Source organism: Pocillopora damicornis, chromosome 5 (genome assembly GCF_964200805.1).
Source record: "Pocillopora damicornis chromosome 5, jaPocDami1.2, whole genome shotgun sequence".
Classification (NCBI taxonomy): domain Eukaryota; kingdom Metazoa; phylum Cnidaria; class Anthozoa; order Scleractinia; family Pocilloporidae; genus Pocillopora; species Pocillopora damicornis.
Window position 1 is genome coordinate 18,294,786 of NC_142674.1, and position 26,124 is coordinate 18,320,909.

Here is a 26,124-nt window from a genome sequence, read left to right on the forward strand (position 1 = left end):
TTTGTGCTGACATCCAACCCTTTTCCATTTGATTATTTGACAAACACCTGACCTGTGTTGACTTCAACTTCATGCAGCAATTCCCATACTAAAATCTTTACTTACTATAGCTGAAACCACGTGCACTCCCGCGAGTGCTATTTTTTATATTGCTCTTACTAACTATTTAAAATGGTACAATAGTACACTATATTAAGATCTTTTCCCAAATAAAACAGTTTACAACAGCAATCTCTTAACAGCGCACAGGCAGAGGAAGTTTGGCTTTTCTTTGTGTGATATTGACCTGCTGGCAACGAAGCAAATTTGGGAAGTATTCAAGCCAATGCAATTTTTTAGAAAGAAACAGAATGATTTCCCAATGATTTTCACTTCATTTATTAATAGAAAGTCTTTGATTCATTTAATACCACTCTTTTCATCAAGCCTTGCAATAAATCATTTGAGCTAAAAATAGTCATGTGATTTAGTTGTCTTATATATCATTTTTGTAATGTTTTGTTTGTGAAGGCAAACTGTATCTGACTCCATCTTCGATTAAATATTGCTGGTAATTCTTTGCAAAACATTTAATAACATCAACTCATCTGAACTTCATACCTAAATAATTTTTTTATTTTTTCCTGGGAATGAAAAATAAAATAAAAAAGAAGCATTTTTGATGTAATTGTAGATCACCAACCACAAATCTAGGAAATTCAAAAGAAACATCAATAATATTATGTTGCTGGATTGTTAAATCAACTGTCATTAATTATTAACTTAATTTTTTTTTTCGAGACTTAAACATTATTTTTGTGCTAGGATTTGAACGGGTAGTATAGTGTTCCAGTCCTACTCAATATACATACATGGAGTTTGTCATGGTTTATATAAATGGTTTACCATACCACTCTCTTTTAGAGGAATGACTTGGCAAGCATAGGTGATAGGGGTACTGGAGAGAGAGAGAGAGAGAGAGAGAGAGAGAGAGAGAGTTAGATTGCTCTGCGTATTTGCTACTATAAGTGCGTATTTGCTACCGTAGCAAATACTCACACTGCGTATTTGCTACCACAAATGCGTATTTGCTACCGTAGCAAATACACATAGTGCGTATTTGCTACCACGAATGCGTATTTGCTACAGTAGCAGATAGTCGTACCACAAATGCGTATATGTTTCTATTTTCAAATCTTTATATTAATAATTGTAAGCCTTTTACCTGTTGCCTATTCATTTAAGGCTCCACGTTTCACTTCGTGTGAAGTGCATTGAGTCCTATCGTGATGTACTTGTGTTTTGTATATCAATAATAAAACTATAGATACATTTTAACAGAAATCCTGTCCCTTTTTAACTGAATGTATGCACTAAGAAACCACTTTACGCTACTTTATCTGGGAGACGCGTACGCCTAAAGCCCAATGTATCGTGTTATGAGATGTCACGAGATTGCGTGACGTTATGTGAGCCACGTAAGCCGGAAAGACGCACGTGAATCCTTCTGCACGCTGCTTAAAGAGGTTTGTAGTATCTTTTATCTTCTATAGTACTTTAATGTGTCTTAATTAACCTACTTTAACTGCCGCGTTGTCTCTGGAGGTTTTCGTTATATATTTTATGTTTGTGATCTGTCATGATCAGATGTTTGGACATAGTTAGTAGAGGAGACTGGTTATGAAAGTCGGCGAGCTTCAAAGACCGATGTCTTTGTTTTGATTTTTGCCTTGTCACGTGATCGCGACAGTGCACATTTATCAAACGATCATGGCGTCCATCGAGTAGTTTCTTGTTAGTTGTGCGATATGTGTTAGGTTTCTCCGTAATTTTCATCAGTATATGGTTGTCATTTCGCAAGAAATATAAAAGTTATGCCAGGGGCTAATTGCTCAGTATTTGGCTGTGGTTCGTGCAGAAGAACGAAGGGAATTGGTATTTGGAAGTTGCCTGTGGCAAAAGACGAAGCTCATGGAACATGGTGAGACGAATGGCTTGGTGAGATAAAAAAGACAAGAGAAATTGATCAGAACTTCAGGGAACAGTTGAAGAGCGATAGAATATATACCAGTGAGAAACATTTTGCGCCCGAAGATATCGAAATATGTAAGTACATATCTGTATTTTCTTGTTAAATTGTCGGATTTGCTTTGAGTTAGTTTTCACCGATCAGTGTTGCTGCTGTTTGAAGTTCGTTCTGAAAGTGGATATGGTTTTAGGTTTGACTATTTCCAAGTTTGACAATTTAATCTTTTCTTTGATAGATCAATCTGCGAAAATGACCAAAAATAAGCCCAAATTTGGAGCTTTGCCGAAGCTGAACATGCCTAAGAAAAGCCATGAAAGCAGCAAGCCTTCACCACGTCCTGAACGTTCGGTTGTAAAATGTAACGAGGGGCCTTTACCACACAGCTGCTACAAGGGATTTTCAGAGCTCTGCCAACGAGTTAAAAGCCTAAAAAGCCTTGGTGATTGGAGCCTGAAGATCTTTGAGGACAAAATTGTGCTGAAGAAAACCGTGCATCCGTACGTTCTGCCACGTTTGGAAATTATTATGGATGACAGTCTTGGCTTTACTGTGAAAGTATTTGGTTCCTATTTACCTGAAGATCATCCTTTGTACCAGGACTATCGTAGAACAGTTCGAAATATTACTGTATCTAACTTAATAAGGCAACTGAAATTCGTGATGACTAACAATTTTTTTTTACTTGTAATCCAACATTAACAAATTAAATGTTGAATGCAATATTCAAAGAAGTCACCACCGGTTGCTGGGCAATGAAAAATTTTAACAAATAATGTATAAGGCAGGGAATTGAACAACTAGTAAGATATTTCAGTTCTATGCAAGTTATAGTAGTTGGGCACAGGGAGAAGGAAGGGGGAATCCCCAGCCCACAGCCCTCAGTGACTGCCCTGAATATTATTAATTTTTAAGTTTACTGTATTTTTGTATCACTCTCTTTTGCTACAAGGTTCCCAGGAAAAAGGTCTCTCAAATTCATGATGACTAACAAAAACATTTCTTTTTTACTTTTAATCCAACATGAACAACCAGGTGTCTTGTCTTTATTATAGTACATAAAATAATTGTCCTTCAGAAGGCATTTCCCAGGATAATTTCTCTATTGCACTAATTCTGGGTTATCTTAACTCAGCTTTTAACAACCTGGCCCAGGACTCTAAACATGTCATGCACAGGACTTTTCGTGGCATGGTAAATTCGGCTTTACATTGTATGTGAACAGTTCTTAATTCAAATGTTCTTGATAATTGATACATGTAAGTGTTTTAAAACATTCATAAAAAATAATTAACAAATTTTTTACAATGCCATGTTTTACTTAGGATAATAAAATGTTTTATTTTAATCTTGCCTAACTGTTTCTTGTTCATGACTCCTCATGATCTCCTTTCGGAGCGCTTTACCCTTTGACTGCTTTGCATTAATTTTGTAGCGCTGAATGATGTCTTTAGCACAAGAAAATGACCGCACCCTTATATATAAACATACAATAGCATGGAAGACATTGTTGCTTACTTCAACATTGGGTATTAGCTCTGCATCTGAAACCATACATTGATAGCTTGACAATATCGCACTGTCAGTTATTGTGTTATGCACTATGCCAGCAATATCCACTTTTTGCAAAGAATTTACTGAAGTTAATTGTCTAAAATGACACTCTGTTTTGAGGAAAATGCTCTGTGCATACTTTGTAATGTTCCACAACCCCCTGCGGTTTAAACTCGATACCAGTTTTTGGTTCTCATATCCATGCTCCAGTTTACCAGCTCTCAAGATTGCCATTGCCTGTTGGCTCTCAGTTGTGTTCTTTCTTGCATACTTTTTGTACATACTGCAGACCAGCTTGTTCTTTCTCTGACAGCATTGTTTGAACAGAAGGTGGGTTTGTAGATTTCAATGGTAATTGAGCATAGTAGTTGCCATAGAATTTCTCAGCATTCCCAGTTTTGAAATAGTCTTCAAATAATTTCTTTATCACAGTGAATTCTTGTGTTTCTCCTCCAGGCTCTTCATATTCATATTGTTTTAATTCGTTCCTTAGATCTGCTGCAAACACTTCCCTTTCACTAATGTTCTTCAAAGCATTGTTTACTATCTCGGCAAGAATGCTTGGCGTCAAAGTTAAATGATGTGCGTTTTGATCTGCATTGTGCTTTGTAGCTCTGTGCCTTTGGTAGCCTCCTCTTGATTTGTACTTTTTTCCACAGTCGCTGCACACGATCTCTGTTGATTCGACCTGAAAACGAAAAAGTATCAAATCATAATTCAATAATATTGTAGTCTTCAGGCCTCAACTTTCAACGATCTACTGTCACTGGTCTTTTTTCCTAAAGACACATTTGCCAATATCGAGTTTGTTGTTGTCGTTGCATGCCCCGTGAAGTCTTCTCAAAACAAAGTATAATCAGGCAAATTCAGCACCTAAAGCATCCAGAGCACTTCTGCTAAAGAAATTGAACGCATTTTTTATGAAATTGCTAGAGTATAGAGGGAAAAGAATCATCGAAACCGTCGGATCAATGTTTTATTTACTGTTTTTTGGCTGGCGTGACAGCACAGTCGCGTACAACTCCGTAATTCTTTTGGAAACAGACTAAGTACAGGTGAATGTTTATATAATTGGCACTTACTTCACTAGCAACAGTTGAAAATTGTTCCTGTAGTGATTCATCTTCGTCAAGAAGGTCTAAAATTGCCTCAAAATCATCGCCGAACAAGAATAAGTCGTCTCCTGCATCCGCCATCTTTGAAAGTTGTGCACCGTCGCGATCACGTGACAGGTACGTTCAACATCAGAAGCGGCCCCATTGTTTCGCGCTTTGAAGATTGCCGACTTTCATAACCAGTCTCCTCTACTAACTATGGTTTGGATGACACATTTTACTTTAAAACTTCAACTTTTAGCTACTAAAGACTTGGGACGAATCTCTTGCATTCTGCGATGATATAATCAGTTATTTCTTCTTGTATTGGCACTATTAGGTGCTTACAGTTCGTAAATATGTTACGTTTAATCGAAAGGTAGTATTGCCATCACAAAGAAAATGTTGAATTTAAAATACACGCAGTAGCCCGTTTGTACATATGCGTAATTCGAACAACGGACGTAATCATAGATTTTGCTGTTGCTAGACATTTCTTTACAATATTTAGATCAATTCAGTTTTAAAATAACCGTTTCTTGACCTCTGCCGTCATTTAGGCCACTATAAAAAGGCAGCGAAAATTTCATGAAATTACGCATTCTTCCACAAACCGAAAAGCATGGCCCCAGCAGTCACGCGTGACTAATTATAATGTAACCGGAAGTGCGGAGAGCACCTCCTCTTTAAATAGTATAGTTTTCAAACAGAAATAATTTTTTCAACAATAAGAACTAGGTACTAGCGCTAAGATTTAGAGAAATATTACTTTTACCATAGATATTTATAATTTGTATAGACAAACAAAAAAAATTTATTAAAAGGAGCCACAAAGCGAAACAAAAGACTTGTTCAACTCTTCAACGTACCACAAGTCGGGAACAGTTGATAACTACAACCTGTGTTTGTTAGCTCCAAGGCGTATTGTTAATAGCCTGTCATTTAACGTTTCTCTTTTTACCATATTTTTCCATTATAGTATGAATGAAATGGACAACGCAGGATTTACTTCTTCCCCCGCCGACAATGGCGCGTCAACGTCCACCAATGTAAATCACTCTACGAGGTAAGAGTTTACTTGCATTGCCTTCAGGCCATGTTCAAGTAGAGGCCGCCTAGTTATCGTGTGATAAGCTTCCTTGATACAGGGAAATTCCAGTAAGGCCTGAGATGTATATGGTGAATTGCCAATGAAGGGTGTTGCACCAAGATGGCTATAAGTATCTCGTATCGAAAAAGCGCGAGCGGAATAAAGAAAAGAATTGAGTTGGTACCTGTTTATATGGTCTCGGGTACCCGAGACAACCCTTCCCCCGAGTGACCCTAGGCGAGGTAATTTTTTAGTACAATCTGTGAAAGATTCTACCAACCGTTTATATGATCTGACGGGGGGCGAGACAGGTAGGGCAGGAAGGTAGGGTAACCCTGGCAAGAGGTACAACTTTTTCTCACACTTTGACACTTAGGCTCGCCTACCCGGAACAATTCACGGCGTGTCGAGAGTCATGTATTTTCGAAGTTTCAGCTTTTAAAGCACAAATTTACGTTACAAAAGTAGAATGAGCTCAACAAAGCCCACACTAATCGAATGAAAGAAACTCAAACGAAGAATGATATCTAGAAATTTGAATACTGAAATGCTTTATGAATAATTAAGTAGTGTTAATTTTAACCCGACTAGGAGGGACAACTTTTTCTCATATAAACGCTCGATAAAGTTGTCTCGGTAAGGAGGGTTGTCTCAGGTACCCGAGACCATATAAAAAGGGCCTTATCCTAGCTCCCATGCTGTTCTAACTGATGCGTAAACCTACTATAAATGTGGTCCATGGTATATGAAATACCTATAACCAATCAAAATTCTGGAATAGCACTGTTGACTACTTTTTAAGAGCGTGAAATAACGCGAGTGGCCTTTTTTTCAGAATACACAGAGGGGAGAGTGTACACAAAAAATTCCTCTCACAAGTAAAACACTTGATGTATACCACGCAAGGTTTTAATTTCAATTTTAATTTCAAAAATTCGCGTTAATTTTGTGAAAGAAAAAAAAACATTACTGTACATGGAACTGAATTTTAATAAACTTCGCGTAAATTTTGTTAAAATGCTTCGTTATATTCCTATGGCAAGGTAACTGATTTGTTACATGTTCAATCATATGACTAGAGAACACTAATAAAACTTTTTGAATTAAGGTATAGCTATAAATGTGTTACCACAACGAGCCAGTTTTAGTGAGGGACTTTTATAAGTCCGAATAAGCTGTACACTTCCTTCAAGCTTAATCATTAATGGCAACTCCACTACGTTTTTGCCTTTTCTTTGAAAACTTGAAAGTAAACATTTTAGAATTGTGTCTAGCAAATGATTATTTACTCTTCTGTCATTATCACGTATATTGTTACGCCTCGCGCGCCTTGACTATCACCACGTCTTTAACATCGCAAATTATTCTCATTACATCACCCTTTAAAAGAATGTCTCTCACTTCACAAGGAGACACGGACGAACAACAACAACAACAAAAAAATGTTCCACAATACATATATATTTTTAGTTTCTTAACGTTTTAATGTTTTATTTTCGAGCTGCATGCGCTTAGTGCTCGTTTTTAACATTTTTCTTTTACCCTCATTTTTTCCAATTAATAGTGTCAATGAAAAGGACCGCAAAGAAGTTCCTTCGACCTCTGCAGATAATGGTATTTCACCATCCTCCAATGCCAAGCGCCCCGAGAGGATCTCTAGGATTTGTAAAAAGTGTAAGCGAAGTGTAAAAAATCTTAGTCGCCATCAGAAAGAAGTGCATGCCATGACAAAAATGCGTCGTAAGCTTGATGGTTATTTCACTGGGGAGAAAAAGGCACCCAATCGGCGAGTAAAATTCTGCCCTCTCTCACCATGCAAGATGTCCAAGACGCCAATTTTCCAGCTTGATAAACATCTTCAAAGTGGAATTCACAATCTAAAACCAAAGTCCTCAGCATATGTCAAGGCATTAGCGCAAGCCACACGAGCGTCCCTCTCAAAGGTGAATTCGTACTTAAAAAGGCAAAGAAAACAAAGAGCGCGGACGAATGAACAGGCCACATCTGATAAGAAAAACTTTAAAGGAAACCTTAACGAGGAGTATGATGCATGCGATGAAGCTGACAATTCTAACGAACAAAATATGAAATGCGACCCAGAAGACAACGACATGTACAGCAACCAAGATTATGAAGAATTAGGAAGAAGGGCACAGGGCAAAATAAGAAGTAGAGAAGAGAAAACTCGAGAAAAGAAACGTAGTAAAGAAGACAGTGACGAAGGGTATGACAGGCTTGCACACAAGGCGTGGAAAAAGAATGAAGTTGAAAAAACAAGAGCTAGAGCCAAGAAACAAAATGCAAGAACCAGTGACAGTACCAGTGATGACCTTGTCGACAGTGACAAAAAATACAGGAAGCTAGTGACCGAAGGTTTGAATGCAGAATGCAAAGGAGACATAATGGAGAGCAACCACAAGGAAAGTTTCGATAATGATACAGAGGACAAGTGGGAAGAAGAGATTTACAGCGAAGAAGAGAATGCAAATACTCGTAACAAGAACGAAGATTTTGAATATGTTGAGATCTCTGACAGTGAGGAGAGTCGAAAATTAGATCCTGATTACCTCTGTAGCGAAGAGTCGGATCCAGATACCTCGACACAATCAATCACATCAATCTCTTCCTCCTCTCTCTCTCAAGAATGCGAGGGACTATTGACTGAGCTAATTGAGGTAATTGGCGAGGACAAAATCAACGAAGGATCATTCCTTGATAATGACGAAGACTGGCGCGAAACGGTAAAACAGTTTAAAAGTAGAAGAATAGCTCAAGGCCATACCTTCAAGAGTGAGCTCGAGTCTGCTGAGGAACTGGCGCGAGTCAACGAAGATAGCATGTATGAGGCATTTCATGAAGCACTTGATGGAGATGAGAGCGATAACGACGAAGCATTGGACACAAACTGGGTCCCAAGCGACTGTGAAATCAGTGAAAATGATAACATCAAGACCAAAGGCCAACCTGGAGGCGTTGACCTAAGCACGGGAACACTGCTGACAGAGTTCTATGAATGGTTGACGGACGTAGACGGAGGATATCGAAGCGAAAAAATGGCGCAGCAGTACAAATCTCAGGTTTTAAGCGTCATAAAGAGGCTTCAGATGAATGAAACGGAAGTCAGACACGACAATCCAAAACCACCCGTGTACCTGCTCTTGCTTCCTGGAAAAGAAGGAGTAACTCTGTTGAAGCAATGGTTGTCATATGCTGTTTCCAAGTACCAACCTGGAACTGTGCGCTCATATCTTATGAGTTTGCGTTTATTTTATAAATTTTTGACGCAAGAACGCAAACCCGACATGTCTGAAGTAAGCGTTGACATGTTAAACACCCGCCGGGATCTGATGTCTTCCTGGTCATCGGCTCAAAAGAAGAAAGTTCTGAGAAGAAAGCTTAAGAAGCACGAGGAAGATTTTAAGAAACTGATCACCAGTGAAAATCTCTACCAAATCTGCCATGGTGATCAGCGAATAAATGCAGTAAAACAGCTTGGCAATTCGTCAAAGGAAACCAGTCAGGGGGCCGAGGTTCAAAGGATAATCAGCGACAAAACTCACTGCGAAGTAAGGGATTGGTTGATGACTCGTCTCGTCATCGACAATAGTGGAAGAAGTGGGGTCATTGCAAACATGACCGTAGCTGAATTCAAGGACGCCGTTTATCACTCGGGTACAGACGAAGACCAGGCTCGTTACAGAATTCTTGTTAGTAACCACAAAACAGCTGACCAGTATGGTTCTGCGGTTATCTGGGTATATGACGATTTATACAAAATGATGGACATGTACCTAAGAACTGTACGAAGCCAGTTCACGGCAGCTACCCCACAGGTTGAACAACTATTCGTTTCAAGCAACGGGATGCCCCTAACATCTTCGCAGGTATCAACGTCGGTATGGCAAACTTTCCAGAGAGAGGGGATTGTGACAGAGGGAAGAATATCTGCCACAATTATACGGAAGTCTCTTGCTACTGGTATGCATGTCCACATGCCAGATGAAAAGGATCATCTCGCTGCCCTAGCCCAGCATAAGACCCTGACACAAGCCAGGTATTATCGTGTCCACGATAAGCTTGTCGAAACTGACCTTGGCCGAAGGGCAGTGAGCAAACTTGTTGCCCTCAAATCAAGCAACGTTCATCAGCCACAGAATGATCCCAAGGAGACTAAAGCAGTCCCAAAGCCGTGGAAGAGGGAGGAAACGGAACATCTGAAGGAGCTATTTAAACAAGACCTCGAGACAGGCGCTATCGAGGAGGCCAACGTGAAGGAAAAACTAACAACAACAACGCTTCTGGAGGAACACCCCTTGAAGGCTGTGGTCTTAAAGCTCCGGAGACTAAGAGAAGAATACATGAAAAGTTGCGAGCCCCCATCTGACATAGAGTCTGCTGAAGCGAAAGTCAAGAGGTATCTTGATTCAGCCCAACCAGAAGCTGCGCCGTCATCCATATCGCACATCTCAGGCTCGGTATCTGCTGAATCTTCAAGGTTATGGAAAAAATTCACGGAAGAGCAGGCAACCCATCTTTTCAAATTAACCAAAGACCTTATTGAAGCTAACGCTATCAAGAAAGAAGTCGTCTGGCAGCGGGTGAAAGGCAACAAAAGGTAATAGTACTTGTTTGTCATGCACAAAAAAATCCTACAAGCATAAATGCAAAAGAAAGAAAGATGGTAAACAAGGGAAGTAACGGGAGTTCATTAGCAGGAAACAATAAGGCATATAACATACCTAAAGACCCCTCGTGATCTCACAGATGAAAAGGTTATACATTACAATTAGTGAAATAGACTGATTAAATGATCATCAGGCTGCGTAATTAATTTACTGCTTAAATTGCTTAATCATATACTCATGAGGACTGTAAAATTAGTTGTGTGGACATCAAGGAGGAGATTATTTAATAGTTATAAAAAAAAATAGAAGTTTAAGTTGAGATTATACACAGGGCAGCTTAAGACAGTGTTGACAACGTTTTTTTTAGGTCACTGGAACTCGAGCTATTGTCAGGAAGAGAGGATCAGGAAGAAGAAATGAGAACAAAACAGCGATTAACAGACAAGGTCAGAAAAATGGCGCAGGAAAGTAAAGTAAAGAGGAAGTGAATCACGACTAAATACCTAATGGTTACTGAGCCAGGGGAGTTACCATTTTATCGTGCATACTTTCTCCATAGTTATGGAGTATGTGTCATAGTATCAGAGTAACACTTGTTATTTAGTTGCATTTCGTTTTATATTCAAAGTCTACAGGGGTGTTTTCTTGTTAGTTAGGTTTGCTTTTATCGGAGTGTGTTAAAAGTCTTTTCCTTAGTTACCTAACAGCATCATTAATGAATAGGCATCAGTTCAACACTGTTGTCAATTACTAAAACGCTCCAGAATGTTATAAGAAACAAAAATGACGACGGTAAAATGTGGGTTAGAATAATCACTAGTTCCCTGATAACGTCATTAATTAATCGCAGTATATCTCCCACGCGATTATCAATAACTAAAGGTTGCTTTCTACTTATTATACCTAGACGCAACTAAATAACGGGTGTACCCTGATAGTATTATTAAGCCCAAATAATGGATCAAAAACGTTGTTTTTAACAATAAGAGCAAAGGCGTGCATAGTTAAGTAACCGTATATGTGGGCTTCTTTGGCTTTGAGTGAGTTAAAGAGTCAGTTTTAATTGTTACCTGACAGCGTCGTTAACGATTGCGCAGGTCGTCTACAATACCGGCTTACACTTATAAGAACCAAAGGACGGTTTAAATCTGATAGTATCATTAAGGCCGTGTAACGTAACAGAATCATTTCATTTCATGTTATGGGGAGCAGTTATGGACATGTTCTTGTTTGGCCAAATTTTAACACAAATTGCTTCTTTGTCAACTCTTTGTTGCGAGCAGAATAGAACCATTTCAGGTCATACCAACATATTAGCCTGGAGAGGAACCTCCTCAGGAAGAGAATGTAGAACAGAAGGCAGAAGCCCAAGAAGAACACACTAGTTCGAGGATGGGAAACACCATGTTTATGTTTAATGTTCGTGCGGTGCTTATGTGCTTATGTGCTTATCCCAGTGGCAAATGAATGTCACTGCTGCCGAGAACTAGAGGAGCTTAATCAGAAGTGCAACAATTCAGGTTTGACTTATTATGTGATTATTCTCACGAGTAAGTGAGGGAATGAAAATTTTAAGACATTTTCTCTTCTTTTTGGGTACTGATAGGTGTTAGATTTATAACAGAACATCCGAAATTTGGCATTGTATGCTTGGGAACGGGTGTTTTAAGCACAGCATTGGTCGTAATCCAGAATGCATGGCTCAATCCAATTCCCGACCCTATCATCAACAGGTAAACGGTCTTTTTCTTTCTTTTTCTGTAAGCGTAATTAAGTCAATCACTTTTGTGACATCATATCATTTTGTTCTCTAGAACTTGGCGTTTGGCAGGCTACAGACAGTTTACTTGGGGGGCACATGGGCTTTAGGGAAAAAAAACCGGCACAGAATCATGCCAGCATGCATCGTCACTGCCATACGGAAAACATTTCCTGAAGAGAGTGGCAATCATGTGGGGTTTTGAGAGGCAGATTTTGACTTTTGAACTTTATCCATAAACATCCTTTAATAATTATTAGTGGCATATCTTTTGCTAGTATAACATCAGAAGCTCCTATTTCCTTACATTTCTTTTTAAAATTTGCATAAAATATACAATTACTCCTCAAGGATATGAATTACTGACACATTCTGCATAGTGATTCACTCAAAAGCCATGCAGAACCAAATAAATGTCATCCTTACTGCAGTTATTAAATTATCCACATTGCCAAGAATAACTACGTGGCCTGAATGAAACAAACCTCAAACCTGTTATTGACAAAGTTATCGCAATTATCAAATAATTGACATGGATTTAATTACCTGCCGATATTTGTCATTCTGATAATGTATATATTTTAAAGTCTAGAGTTAAGAAATTTATTAGTGATCCTTAAGCATTTTTCCTTTTCATAAATGCTTTTCTTGAATTTATTATCTTTAGTGTATTTATATTAGTTCATAGGTGATCTGTTTTTTGGGGGGTTTCAAACTCCTTTGCAGATTATCCTTTGGCCTCTTTGACTATAGATTGTAATAAATAAAAAGTAAATATAGCAGCGAAGGCTAGTAAATTGTCAAGAACAGATAGAAGAATAAACTCAAAGCCAGGTTTCTGCATTTGTACATCCTTTCTTGCATAAGCCAAGAATTCAACCCATTATAGAAAACTTATAAACCAAGTTTAACACCAATTTCAAAATTTTATTTTCTTTTAGACTTCTAGCGACATTTTTAACAGTGTGCATTATCATACATGCCATTGCAAAATCCAGACTACAAACGCATTGCAAACTTATGTTAAAAAAAAGTAAAACCTGGTAAACAGAATGGAATATGAAATATCTTAAATTACCAGTCTGTAAGAAAAATTGAAGTGGATCACGTACTAAGGGCAGATACTGAAGGTTTTCCAGACCATTCCTGCCGAAGAAAGAATCAAGTCCTCTTATCACACCTTTCAAAAAGATATGTTTCCACAAGGCTTATGATGGGGCTACAAATAAATCCCAGGCCAGCAAGCTAGCAGCTGGCACAGGCTGTTATAACTCTAATGCACTTGCTCAAAAGTTTCCTTGGTTTGATCATGTTCAACAGAGTATGCCAGATGCAATGCATACTATTGCTGTGCAACATAAGCATCTGTACAGGTGCTTTGCTGGAAAAGCCTCAGAAAATTCCTTAGTTGTAATAATGCAAGAGAAGGCCTTGAACAGGTATCGTCATCCAGACATGGCAAAGGCAAAACGGCACCAAAAAATTTAAAGTGAGGATCAAAGATCTGGGTCATTGCCATAAGCCCCATTTGTCTTAACAAAGTAGCAAATTGAAGATGCTGACAGAAGTTTTCATCAGTTAATGGAAACCTTTAGTTTTGTTATTCTTCTAATTATGCTTTAAGGTTGCAGTTCAAGGGGTGCTCAAATACTGTGTGAGTGGTATGCTTGGAGAGAGACAACAGGAAGCTTTCGGGGCACTCCCCGTGTTAATGAGTAATACTGTTTTTCATACTCTTTAGTTTCTTTAGTTATGCTGACCTCATTGTCAGGGAACTTTCTGGAACGTTTTGTCGAGTAATGCAATTATTGCATCATACTTTTTACGCAGCTATGCGCGATGCATGTACATCACAATATTCCTTACCTGGCGCTTAGGTAGTCGCTGCTCACGTGTGTTGTTTCAATGAAAGATACACTTAGGAGGGAAAAAAGCAAAACGGTGTGGGAGTGCAAAGAAGCTTTTCATGGGGGTTTGCCTTTAAGGATTGTGGTGTGCATGGAACTTTGGAGGAAGTGGTGAGTTTGTGTTGAGGGTTCAAGTAAGATACTTAGGATCTAGGTTATTGTATTGTAAGTTATTATATTGTAAGTCGCTCCTAAGTAAGAATATTACCTGTAGTTTAATAAAGCAGTTTAGTTTATCAGAGCAGTGTTTCGCTGTCTGTTAGATGCCCACCCTTAAAAAAAAAGAGGGATAGAGAACTAACATGAAGCGGAAAAGTAGCTTTCAGGGCTACCTTTATGCACTCTTCCTAACCTACATTTAAGCTTGCCCATTTATGAGCACAATTAACCAAGCTTTATCGACCTTAGACTGTTTCCAGGAAATGCAGCTTTCAGTACTAAGAAATAAGTATTTTATAGCCGTAAGATTAGCATGTAAAAATTTCAAGCAGCATTCAATTAGATTCATCATCATTATGTATGGCCTTAATGTAAGAACTGTTGTATATCTTAAGTCATTCGTTACTTTGCTTGTTTTTCTTTTAATCCAACTTAACTATTTTCCTTTTTAATCCCACCATAGGTAACAACAAATCACATACTGCATCACCCTCCTTCATTTGAAGGGATTGAGAGATTTGGACCTGTTCGTGGTACGTGGATGTTTGCTTATGAAAGGTTCAACTCATGGTTATGCAGAAGGGCTAAGAGTAGCAAAAATCCTGAGGCAACCAGCATCAGAACCTACAGGGTAATTATTTATCCTTTAAGTGGCCACCATGTATTCCTGGAAGTGTAAGAGGCCAATTTGTAGAGACTTTGGCAAACAGCAAGTGGGGTTTTAAAAGAGTTAGTTGAAATGTGCTACAGTCAATTATCTCTTACTGGACCACCATCAGTGCACAAGAATGTTGTTAGTTATTGGCATAACTTGCAAAATAAGCCACACACTTGAATCTATTGACTAGCTCAAAAGTTATTGGCTAAAACTGGGCAGTTAAATGAAGCTACTCCCTTAGCTTAAGCGAGTCTTTGAAAGAATGTTTTAGGGGAAAACAAGGAGTAATTTACAAAGTATTAAATATGGTAGCTGCTGGCCTTCAAGAAATCCTCACTTCCAGGGTGTCAACTGTGCACACATCTCTAATAATTGTTGTTCATACACATAGCGCAAAATTGATTGAAAGTTGATCAACACTTTATCTAAAATCAGATAAAGTTTTCTCTTTTATCGTATATTTTTGAATGGTACCAGTTCATGGAAATGTCTGGAGTAATGAAAGATAACTTGCCCTTTAAACTGCCATCTACAGAGGAAATTGCCACCGGCAATACCTCACAGGATAATTCAATATTGCACCCTGTTATTAATAAATCCAGCAATAACCTCGAGCAGATGGAAAAAAAACTACAAAGGAAAAAATTCATCATCAAATTGAGTGAATGGAGCAAGAAAAGCCCACTGGAAACGAAGGCTAACAAAGTTTCCCAAACCCATTTCACAATGGAGACCTCAAGAAGGCAAGTTGGAAGCACAGGCTGAAGAGGTGCTGTTGCAACACAGCAGTTCGGGGAAATTGGGCAAAGTGTTCCACACTCTTTTACCTCAAAAAAGTGCATGTGGGTTGCAGTGAATACCTTTAAGGAGGAACAATTCAATGCCAAGGGAGGTTTTAATTGGGAAGAGAATGCCATAGATCAGCATATGGTTATTCTTCTTCCCAATGTTTCACCTCCTCCCACAGTGGCAACACAGGGCTCTACCATCTGGTTTCTCAATGAACCAACATTTAATTTGTAAATGCATGGATATATTTCCTTGGTTCACTGCTGGGCGTTAAGCCTTTGATAGGAAGTTGCACAACAAAGCTGGTGGTACTTCAAGCGGTACCTTCAGTGAATCTCATACATTGCTGTACATGGAAATGCCGAAAGAGGTGAGATTGCCCTCTCTTTCCTCAATATGCTACTAACAGTACTCCTAAAGAGGAAGAATACCTCCTGACAAATTGGACAACACAAAGTCTTGTTACCAATAAATCAAAAGCAGAACAATTTCTGAGAAAAAGGAATAAATTTCTTCAAGAAGAGCTTTTGATATCCACAGAGCCATTGTTTAGAATATAAAATTCTCGTGGAAATTTCTCAGAATTTTAGTGTAAGTGGTTGTTTTTTATGGTTATTGTAATCAATTCTGTGAATGGCGGATTCAGTTGAGTGCACGTAGTGTGATTTGCTCCTGCAACTGTCGGTTTACAGAATAATAACTAGAGAGAATATAGCAGGAGATACAACAATCACATTTGAGATTGTAATGGTTATGATTGTTAATAATAACTCACCTATTAATCTACAAAAAGATATGTCATTGTTTACAACTGTCATAATTTTGAGATTTCTTGTACTTTTTACGTTAACTTAGACCACCTGGGATAGCATATGACAATTATTTAGCACTGTGCACCAAAACTCCTTCAGAGGATAAATTTATAACAAATCAGTTCTACAGGTTATGAAAGTCATCTTAATGATAAAGCAGGGATCGTGATGAACTCATCAACACCTCTTTTAAAGGCCTATGAATATATCATTGAAATTCATGGACCACAAGTTCAATACATTCATGTATGGATTTCAGGGAATATTCATGGCCCATTATTTTTGTTCTCCCAAAACAAATGTATTGTTAGCCCAAAAATGCTCACTGATTGGAAATCATGGGTCTAAACCCTAATTCATGGAAAATGCAGGGCTTAAAATAACCACATGAATTTCCATTTTGCAGCAATCAATAATTTCAAGGCCTTGGCATTTGACAAGTTCACTATAAAAGCAATCAATAGGAATAGTTCATAAATACTTTCATTAAACAGTGCCCAGCTTTTGATTGGTCCCTACAGTAGTGTTTCTGACAGCTGTTGGTTATTATAGGATATCGAATTAAGTGTACAAAGAAGGGGCATGTGATTTTGACTCGAGAGGGTTTTGCACGATAGTTTTGAGTGGAATAAATCGAATTTATGACAAAAACGACCATGCCTTCTTCGTGTTTCTAACAGTAATGATGAGTTAGGCCATGCTGCAGGTTGTGCAATGACCAGTTTCTGCACCCTTGTTTCTTGTTTTGTCTGGTCCCGTAAGAATGTACAAACATTTTTGGTTCAATAAAAGGGAACTCTTTTGCCTCAAATAACTCTTATGCTTTTTTCTTCCTTAGCAACCACAGCTAAGTGGTTACATATATACAAAAAATAGTATGGTCCATAAACAAGATGGTTTTGACTCAGACATCAAAGGATTCCAAAAATGAAACGGACAAAGCTACTTCAGAAGCCAGATAATGACAAAAATGATTTGAGAAACATCATCATTGAGGATAAAGAAGAGGAGGCAGATAATGACAATGTAAGAGCATCAGGAAGGCCACATAACTATCTTTTTAATCATTTGAAATGGACAGAGGCATCCTAAGGTGTACAAGCACTTCCTGAGTTTTAATGTCCCTGCTGGATAACCTTTTCCTTGTTACAAACAGCATGGTCTGCGGTTCAAAGTCGACGTGGAAAAGGAATCCCATCTTGTGGAGAGAACTGACTTTAGGGAGACTATTTTCGAGGTTGGTAATTGCCATGAGCATCCATTATTTGTCATCACTTATAGAGTATTGGAAACATCATTAAGTTTGGGGCACCCCTAAATTTGCAAAGGTGATGCCAAGAAACAGACTCCTGGACATAAATATATATATTTACATCTGAGAGATAACTCTAAGATACCAGCTTGTGACTCTGCTGACGGAGATACACTTTACCAACCAAGGCCATTCCTAGCGAGCTTAACAGCCAATTTATTTCACTGTTATAACCCATATAGCAAGTAGGCAGTGGAAGAAGCAAGGATCCAGTATAAGAGGTGCACCTCTCTCAAACAGTATATGCCAATGAAATCCATCAAACATGTAATGAAAAGCTGAACCTCAAAAAACCTGAGGTCAAGTTCATGGGACATGTCCTCACCAGTGGAGGACTCAAACCTAACCCAAACAAAGGTTTGGGTTAGGTTAGAAACTCTCAGACAGGTCTTACCTAGTAGAAACGAGTGGAGAAGTGCTGCGCTATACAGGCAGGCAATTAAACCATCCCAGCCCAAGCTTGTAGCAGAGGAAGACAGACCTAAAGCTGAAGGTGCAGTACCACAAACTTCCTCATCATCGACAAGCACAGACCGTGCAACTAGCACAACTACACCAGCAACAAGATCAAGCTCCAGGAACATTAGGAAACCTTTACAGTTCCAGGATTACATGTGCTAGAGACACTAAGTTTGCAGACTAATCTTATAAACATAGATACTTGTTTCCTGGACTTTAGAGTTCACATACTACGTTCAGAACTGCTGAACTTTTTTGCACAAACATTATTCTATGCAGGCTCCCATTCAATCCAGCTTGCCAGCCTGGATAAATGCAGCTCATAAATTAATACATAAAATTAATTTTCACTTTCAGCTTGTAAACATTATCAACTTAAAATCTGCATTTATAGATTCAGATTTGTCAACATATTTCACTTTTGATTGATTTGTTTATATTTATTATTAACTATTATCATTATTATTGTACAATACACAAAGAGATCCATTTAAAGATGACGGCCTCAAAGAGTTGGAGCCACACTATGAAGAGGTCTAAACGCTCTCCATGCATGCCTTCAAACTGTAGCTGCAATGTTTGCACAACACTGCAATGTTTGCACAACATTGGAAGAGCAAGTATTGTTTATTTTCCAACTGTGAATCAGGTGAGAAGTTTCGAGTAGTTGAACAAGCTGTTCAATAACTTTGCTTCAGAGAAATTTGAATGGACAGCTCTTAATGTATTTACGAAAGAACAATTTGACTTCAAGTTTGGTCTATGGTGGGCAGAGAATTTGACAAAAAACTGTCACACTTCTATCGAATGTTTTACCACCTTTAACAGTTGCAACTGAGGACTACGCCATATAGTTCCTTTCACATGAACATTGCAGTGGTACAGGCCAAGAGTAAGCCTGTTTACCAGAAATATGGTCGATCAGGCCTGTATTTGACTCCATTTTCAGTAGCATGAGTTGACTAAGAATATTTGGGAAAGAGAAGTCCTTATACTCATTGATTAACACGTCTATGTAACTGCTTTGTCTACATACTGTGGATTGTTCCTCCAACTTCCCTATTGTCAATTACCAGAGAAATTATTGTTTCCAACAAAAGAAAGACACTAAAGTAACCTGAAACATTTTTTAAAAACAATATGTTTTTACATCAGTCAAATTTTCTTTATGCATGTATTATTTTTCTTTTTTTTGGTAAATGCCATAACCAATCATATCCTGTAACAGCCTAACTACGTTTGAGAAATATCTGAACTTCTCTTTAAGAAAGTGTATATTAGTTTATAATACTTGGTGTAATTGGTGTAATGTAAAGCACTTTTGAATAATTGCATAGTTTTAAGCACAATATAATTTGTGGGGTGTAGGGGGCTCTGGATAGAGGTAGTACCTTTGTTGTCTGGCAGCTGCATCCTACTTGGTAGGGTGGACGGGCACACTGGTCCTCATCCATCTCCTAAATCTCTCTCGTGCTGGCTCCAAGCGCCACACCCCGGCACACCGCCTCAGCTGGCGGGCTAAACCACGTGAGGGGGTGATGTTCACACTGCATTACTACTACTTCAGGGTAGATGGGGCTCTTTAGCCGCGGTGAAGGCAACCCATCTAGGGGAGGGAAAACCCTGATTTCAAACCTCCACTGCTTTGTGGCTATACCTGATAGCAGGAAAGCTTCAGGAGTAAACCTCGAGGTTAAATCCGGAGTGGAGCCCCTAAGGCGAAAGGCAGATGCACAGCACTACCTTCCGGCAGCTCCTGCAGTGAAACTGGCTCCAAATTGTAAAGGTTCACCCTTTCCCTTGGACTCAGCCAGCGGAACCGAGAGGGGGACACTGAAGTGTGGGCAACCCAGTGTCTCCATTCTAACCCGCCCAGGCTTTCAGCGCAAACTGGAGAGGTCACTCCAGCGGTTCTTTGCAAGATTCCGGCACAACACGGGATGAGGCAGTTCACCGGTTCTAAGCTCCTGACCGATTGGCGTAGGTTGGAGCGCCAGGGGTATCATCCGACGGTGGGAGAAGCCCTCGTAGCTTCACTGGGCAGCTACCGCCCGCCTCAAGCTGGGCAGCCCCCAGCCAGTAAGGTGCTGCCCCGCCATGGCTCGCCTGCTGTACTGGGTGCGTAGGGCTTAGGGGACCTTCCCCGACAAGCGAGTCACAACTTTGCACCAGGCAAAAAGAAAACATTAACGAAGACTCCAGCTCTTCGCATCGCAAGCTGGAACGTTCGTACTATGTGCCCTGGTCTCTCTGCTGATCTTCAACAGATAGACGACTCCCGCAAGACCGCCATCATCAACAAGGAACTGACACGGCTTAACATCGACGTTGCCTGTCTCCAGGAGACTCGGCTGGCCGACAGCGGCTCTCTTAGGGAATCTGACTACACTTTCTTTTGGCAAGGCTTGTCCCAGGACAAGCCGAGGCTGCATGGAGTAGGTTTTGCTGTGAGGAACTCGCTGCTCGCCACCACAGAAACGCCGATTGGAGGCAGCGAAAGAATCCTAGTCCTCCGCATGAAGACACCTACAGGGTTTGTCAACTTCCTGTCTGTTTATGCCCCGACCCTCACATCCAGCACAGAAGCCAAAGATCAGTTTTACGAAGACCTGGAGGAAACAGTGTCCCAAATACCCCGCTCCGAAAGCGTATACCTGCTAGGCGACTTCAACGCACGCACTGGTTCCGACTGGCAAGCATGGCCCGCCTGTCTCGGCCATTTCGGTGTTGGCAAGTTAAATGAGAATGGGCAGAGACTGTTGGAACTCTGCTGCAATCGTGGCCTCTGCATCACCAACACCTACTTCAAGTGCAAGGAGCTGCACAAAGTTTCTTGGAGACACCCCCGGTCACGCCACTGGCACCAGCTTGACCTTGTCATTACCAGGAGAGCTGACCTCAGCAGCGTCCTCCACACGCGAAGCTACCACAGCGCAGACTGTGACACAGATCACTCCCTTGTTGGCAGCAAGATCAGGCTGAAGCCTTGTAAGATCCACCACGCCAAGACAAAGCGTCGCCCCCGCATCAACATCTGCGCTACTGCCGACCCAGCCAAGGCTCAGAGCTTCCTCGAGACCCTTCAGGAAAAACTTGCTAACCAGCCTACAACCGATGTCGCGGATGCCAAATGGTGTCACCTCCGGGATGCTATTTACGACTCGGCCATGTCTGCGTTCGGAAGAAAAGCACACAAGAATGCTGACTGGTTCGAGGCGCACTGGAAAGAAATGCAGCCAGTCACGGAAGCCAAAAGGATAGCCCTCCTGGCTTACAAGCAGAACCCTTGCCACAGCACACGCGACGCTCTGAGAGCAGCTAAGAGCAAGGCCCAGCAGACCGCCCGCCGCTGTGCCAACAAGTACTGGCAGACCCTGTGCGCCAAGATCCAGACAGCTGCCGACTGTGGTCACATTAGAGGGATGTATGAGGGGATCAAGACAGCCACTGGCCCTACGAGCATCAAGACAGCACCGCTCAAAGCAAAGTCTGGTGAAGTCATCACCGACCAGAGCAAGCAGCTGCAGCGTTGGGTCAAGCACTATCTCGAGCTCTACTCGACCCAGAACATCGTGACTGACGCTGCCCTTGATGCCTTGCCCAGATTACCAGTCATGGAGGAGCTTGACGAGATGCCCACACTGGAGGAGCTCAGCAAAGCCCTCGACAACCTTGCCTGCGGCAAGGCGCCAGGGAAGGACAGCATACCATCAGAAGTCCTAAAGCACGGCAAGCCTTTCATCCTCCAGCCGCTTCACGAGCTCCTCTGCCAATGCTGGGTGGAAGGGCACATCCCACAAGACATGAGAGATGCAAGTATAGTCACCATCTACAAAAACAAGGGTGACCGAAGCGATTGTAATAACTATCGCGGCATCTCGCTTCTCAGCACTGTAGGCAAAGTCTTTGCGCGTGTCACTCTAAGTCGTCTACAGAGTCTTGCTTCACGAGTTTACCCAGAATCCCAATGTGGGTTCAGAGCCGCCAGGTCCACAGTGGACATGATCTTCTCCCTCCGCCAGCTACAGGAGAAGTGTCGTGAGCAGCAGCAACCATTGTTCCTCGCTTTTGTGGACCTGACCAAAGCCTTTGACCTGGTAAGTCGAAGCGGGCTCTTCCAGATCCTTCAGAAGATCGGCTGCCCACCGAAACTCCTTGCCATCATCGCCGCCTTCCACAAGGACATGCAGAGCACCGTCTGCTTTGATGGAGCCACCTCGGATGCCTTCCCAGTCAGAAGTGGAGTAAAACAGGGCTGTGTTCTGGCACCAACTCTGTTCGGGATTTTCTTCTCGATGTTACTCCAGTATGCCTTTGCCGATTCCTCGGACGGTGTATACATTCGGACAAGGGCAGACGGCAAGCTCTTCAACATTGCCAGGCTCCGTGCCAAAATGAAGACCTTTGAGGTGCTCATCCGCGAGCTGCTGTTCGCAGATGATGCTGCCCTGGCATCTCACAGCGAGGCAGGCCTCCAACGCTTAGTCGATAAGCTGTCTCACGCCTGCAAAGAGTTCGGCCTTACCATCAGCCTAAAGAAGACGAACATCCTTGCCCAAGATGCACTGGCACCTCCCGTCATTACAATCGACAATACTGAACTGGAGGTGGTGGACTCTTTTACTTACCTAGGGTCCACAGTGTCAAACAAGGCATCACTAGACGTCGAGATCAGCTCAAGGATTGCCAAGGCAGCGGGAGTAATGGCCAAACTCAACAAAAGAGTGTGGAACAATGACCTGCTGAGCGTGAGGACCAAACTGCAAGTCTACCAATCTTGTGTCCTTTCCACACTCCTCTATGGTAGCGAGTCATGGCCCACATACGCCAGACAAGAGAAGCGGCTCAACAGGTTCCACCTCCGCTGCCTTCGGCGTCTCCTCCTGATCAAATGGCAGGACAGAGTCCCCAACACCGAGGTCCTTGGGCGAGCCGACATGCCTAGCATCTCTACACTACTCATCCAAAGACGCTTACGGTGGCTTGGCCATGTACACCGTATGGACCCCGGTCGCTTACCAAGACAAATCCTTTATGGGGTACTGCGAGAGGGCGTCCGACGCACGGGCCGACCACTCCTTCGCTTCAAGGACGTTTGCAAGCGTGACCTGCAACTCACTGAAATCATCCCCAACACCTGGGAGATCCTTGCGACAGACCGGGAAGCCTGGCGTCGGGGTGTGAAGGACGGGGCTCACAGGGCTGAGATGAAGGCCAGGGCCGAGGCGACTATCAAGAGGGGGACGAGAAAGAAACATCAAAGATCAGATCAAGAGGCCACCAATTACATCTGCTCCAGCTGCAACATAGATTGCCACTCAAGAATCGGGCTTTTGAGCCACTCAAGAGCCCACCAACACTGATGCGCTGACCATCGCCTCTCCGAGACGAGGATGCCATTATTATTATTATTATAAATGTTTGTTATTACAATTATTAAAAACTAGATAAATTCAACTTAATTTTTTTGAAATGTTAATTCATCTTGATTCTGACTATCTGCAGCCAAAGGCACTTCTTTCGTTAAAACATATTTGTAGCGAGTCATTTCCAGGGGCAGTGTTTTCAATAAAGGCTGGCGGCCGGCAAGACTCGCCGGCTATTTCACACCAACTTACCGCCTACCTTGAAAATAAATAACCCCAATTTTTTTTTAATATCATGAGAAACATTCGCCCTGGATAAGGTTGCCATCGGTGGTGATGGTGCACTATTTGGGAATATGATCAGTCTTGGTCATGGTTAGTCAGCTTTTTGAATGTCGGAAAACGTTTCCTGAGAAGTGATGACAACTTTTTAAAACAGTTAAGTTTCAGTATGCTGAAATGCCAAATGATATGGATATGCTTTCTTCCAAAGGGGGAGAAAACTAGCAACAGCACCATATATTTGTGACAACTATAAAATGTGATCTATATGAAAAAGTGCACATCGAGCCCCTGCACCTGAAAAATAATGGATGTGCCTTTCTCTTCACCTTAATCCTGGACTTTGCAATTGAAGCATACAAATTACCAGAGAATATTAGTGGATTTTAGAGGGTAAACACAAGCTCTTCTTTCTCCAGGCTAATTACTAGCCTGAAAACAGAGGCAAGCCTTTCCAGCTCAGCGGAAAAGGTAGTCAGGTAGTTTGATGAGAGAAAAGGAAATCCTAGAGCATTTTCTTATTGATTTACAGGGGAAGAATCACATAGATTCCTGCACAATTCAGTGTACCTGATAAAGGCAATGGAGGTTGCAAGAGATCCCCAAACTGTTGGGTCTAAACTACATGTGTTTACCTTTACATTGCCTTTTATTGCGTGATGTTGTCTCGCTGTTTTGTAGACTGCAAATTGACGAAAAAACAACTTGATAATCTTGAGAAAGCATGCCGGATTTTTTTTTGTTTCTTCAAGTAAACACTACAGTGTGGACCCTTGGCACTGTCGACCACACTGGGGAGACGTTTCAAATATACACGTGGGGTTTGGCCCTTAACTCAATGAAGGATGGGGAGGCCAAACATCAAGTAACTTCCAGGTATGCCCAAAACTAAAATTCCGCGAATCACTGAAAACAAGTTTTCCAACACAAGTTTGTTTCCTTTTTGTGCACACGATACCCTAAAAGGCACTGGTTATTTCGTCGATGCTTAAGAGGGTTCACCTTAAGAATCTGAGGTGAGTACTTCCCATTATGAGAAGAATGGAGGTGTAGAGGGAAATACCCCAGGGAATTGTGCAGTAAGGAATTGTGCAGTCGAACCTACACACTTGATATTCACCAGGGAGGGGAATGGATGTATTTGGCCTTCGGCTATTCCCTATTGAGTACAATGATGTAGGAAGAGCATTTGAAGGTCTCCAAAGCTGCGTAGTCATCCTTGTGGGAGTCCGAACTTCCTACACATGTGCATTGTGTATAGCCCAAATGACATCAACCGTGCTGTGTGCACACAATTTTTTTTTGTGTTTCTGCATTTCATTTTCACAAAGATGGAGCTGCTAACCCATGAAGCTAAAATTAAAGGGAAACATTTGGCATCCCTCGAGCTGTTCCTCCAATCTTCTATTAAAATCCCCTTGACTAGCAAAAAATGCCTGCAACTGCTCTATAACTCTTGAACTCTTATGAGCGATTTGACTGCCAAGTTATCTTCTTGATGGTCTAGTCGACCACAAGCTTGCACGTCATGTGAAACAATCAGTGTGGTCGAAGTTCTGGTGGACTTGGTGGTAGTACTACAAGTGTTAGAGCCTCTGGAACGTCTTTTTGGTTTCTCTACCACGAAAAGGTGTTTCGACTTACTCAGGATTTGCCTTGCCATGGATTTCGAGATGAAAAGCGAAGAACTATTCTGCCTAAAGCTCAAACACAACTCATCATCTCGTCATGGCTGTTTATTAACCACTTTGAAGATCATTTTGATACTTAACTGGTCCATTCAGTTCTCTGGTTGAATCCCCCCTGTCTCTGTCCAGTCTGATCCTCTTTACTGCAAGCAAATGCATAGTATTTCTTCTGCTGACCAGAGAGCCCAAGTTCATCATCATCGAAAAAAAATTATAGGATCGGTGTATATTTCGCTGCACATAAACGGTTAAACGGGTCATTGGTTTTCTTTTTTGCAGCAACCAACGTCAACTAAACAAAAATTCTGCGAGCATTGCCGAGACTTTGTCTATACTATAACGTGCAGGCAGCATTTAGTGCACAACTGTGCAGTCCTCTTGCCCCCACCTACTAAAAAATGCAAGCATTGCCAAGACTTTGTCTATACTAGAACGTACAGGCAGCATTTAGTGCACAACCATGCAGTCCTCTTGCCTCCACCTGCAAAAACATGCAAATTAGATGGGGTCAAGAACCAAGTCCCTTTCATAGTGTGCCTTTGTGTTTTAGAAGTTGTTCCTGTCC

General features: G+C 41.1%; 1 protein-coding gene and 2 pseudogenes across 3 annotated transcripts; 2 read left to right on the forward strand and 1 right to left on the reverse strand.

The window, feature by feature from the left end:
* Nucleotides 1–1,632: 1,632 nt before the first annotated feature.
* Nucleotides 1,633–3,353, forward strand: LOC149045767 (uncharacterized; annotated as a pseudogene). Its single transcript, XR_016186816.1, has 2 exons — nt 1,633–2,085; nt 2,244–3,353. The product of XR_016186816.1 is annotated as an uncharacterized LOC149045767 (transcript).
* Nucleotides 3,005–5,823, reverse strand: LOC149045768 (uncharacterized; annotated as a pseudogene). The gene is made up of 2 exons (XR_016186815.1): nt 4,642–5,823; nt 3,005–4,247 (listed from the first exon to the last, which is right to left on the reverse strand). The product of XR_016186815.1 is annotated as an uncharacterized LOC149045768 (transcript).
* A 3,845-nt stretch (nt 5,824–9,668) lies between these two features.
* On the forward strand, nt 9,669–11,924 carry LOC149045769 (uncharacterized). The gene is made up of 2 exons (XM_089207136.1): nt 9,669–10,358; nt 10,736–11,924. Exons 1-2 carry the CDS (start codon nt 9,724–9,726, stop codon nt 10,854–10,856), a joined length of 756 nt encoding a protein of 251 aa, XP_089063262.1. The 5' UTR covers nt 9,669–9,723; the 3' UTR covers nt 10,857–11,924.
* Nucleotides 11,925–26,124: the final 14,200 nt, after the last annotated feature.

Coding starts and splice junctions, on each gene's coding strand:
- LOC149045769 (XM_089207136.1), top strand. CDS start 9,724: ATGCATGTCCACATGCCAGATGAAAAGGATCATCTCGCTGCCCTAGCC. Junction 10,359..10,735: donor CGGGTGAAAGGCAACAAAAG/GTAATAGTACTT, acceptor CGTTTTTTTTAG/GTCACTGGAACTCGAGCTAT.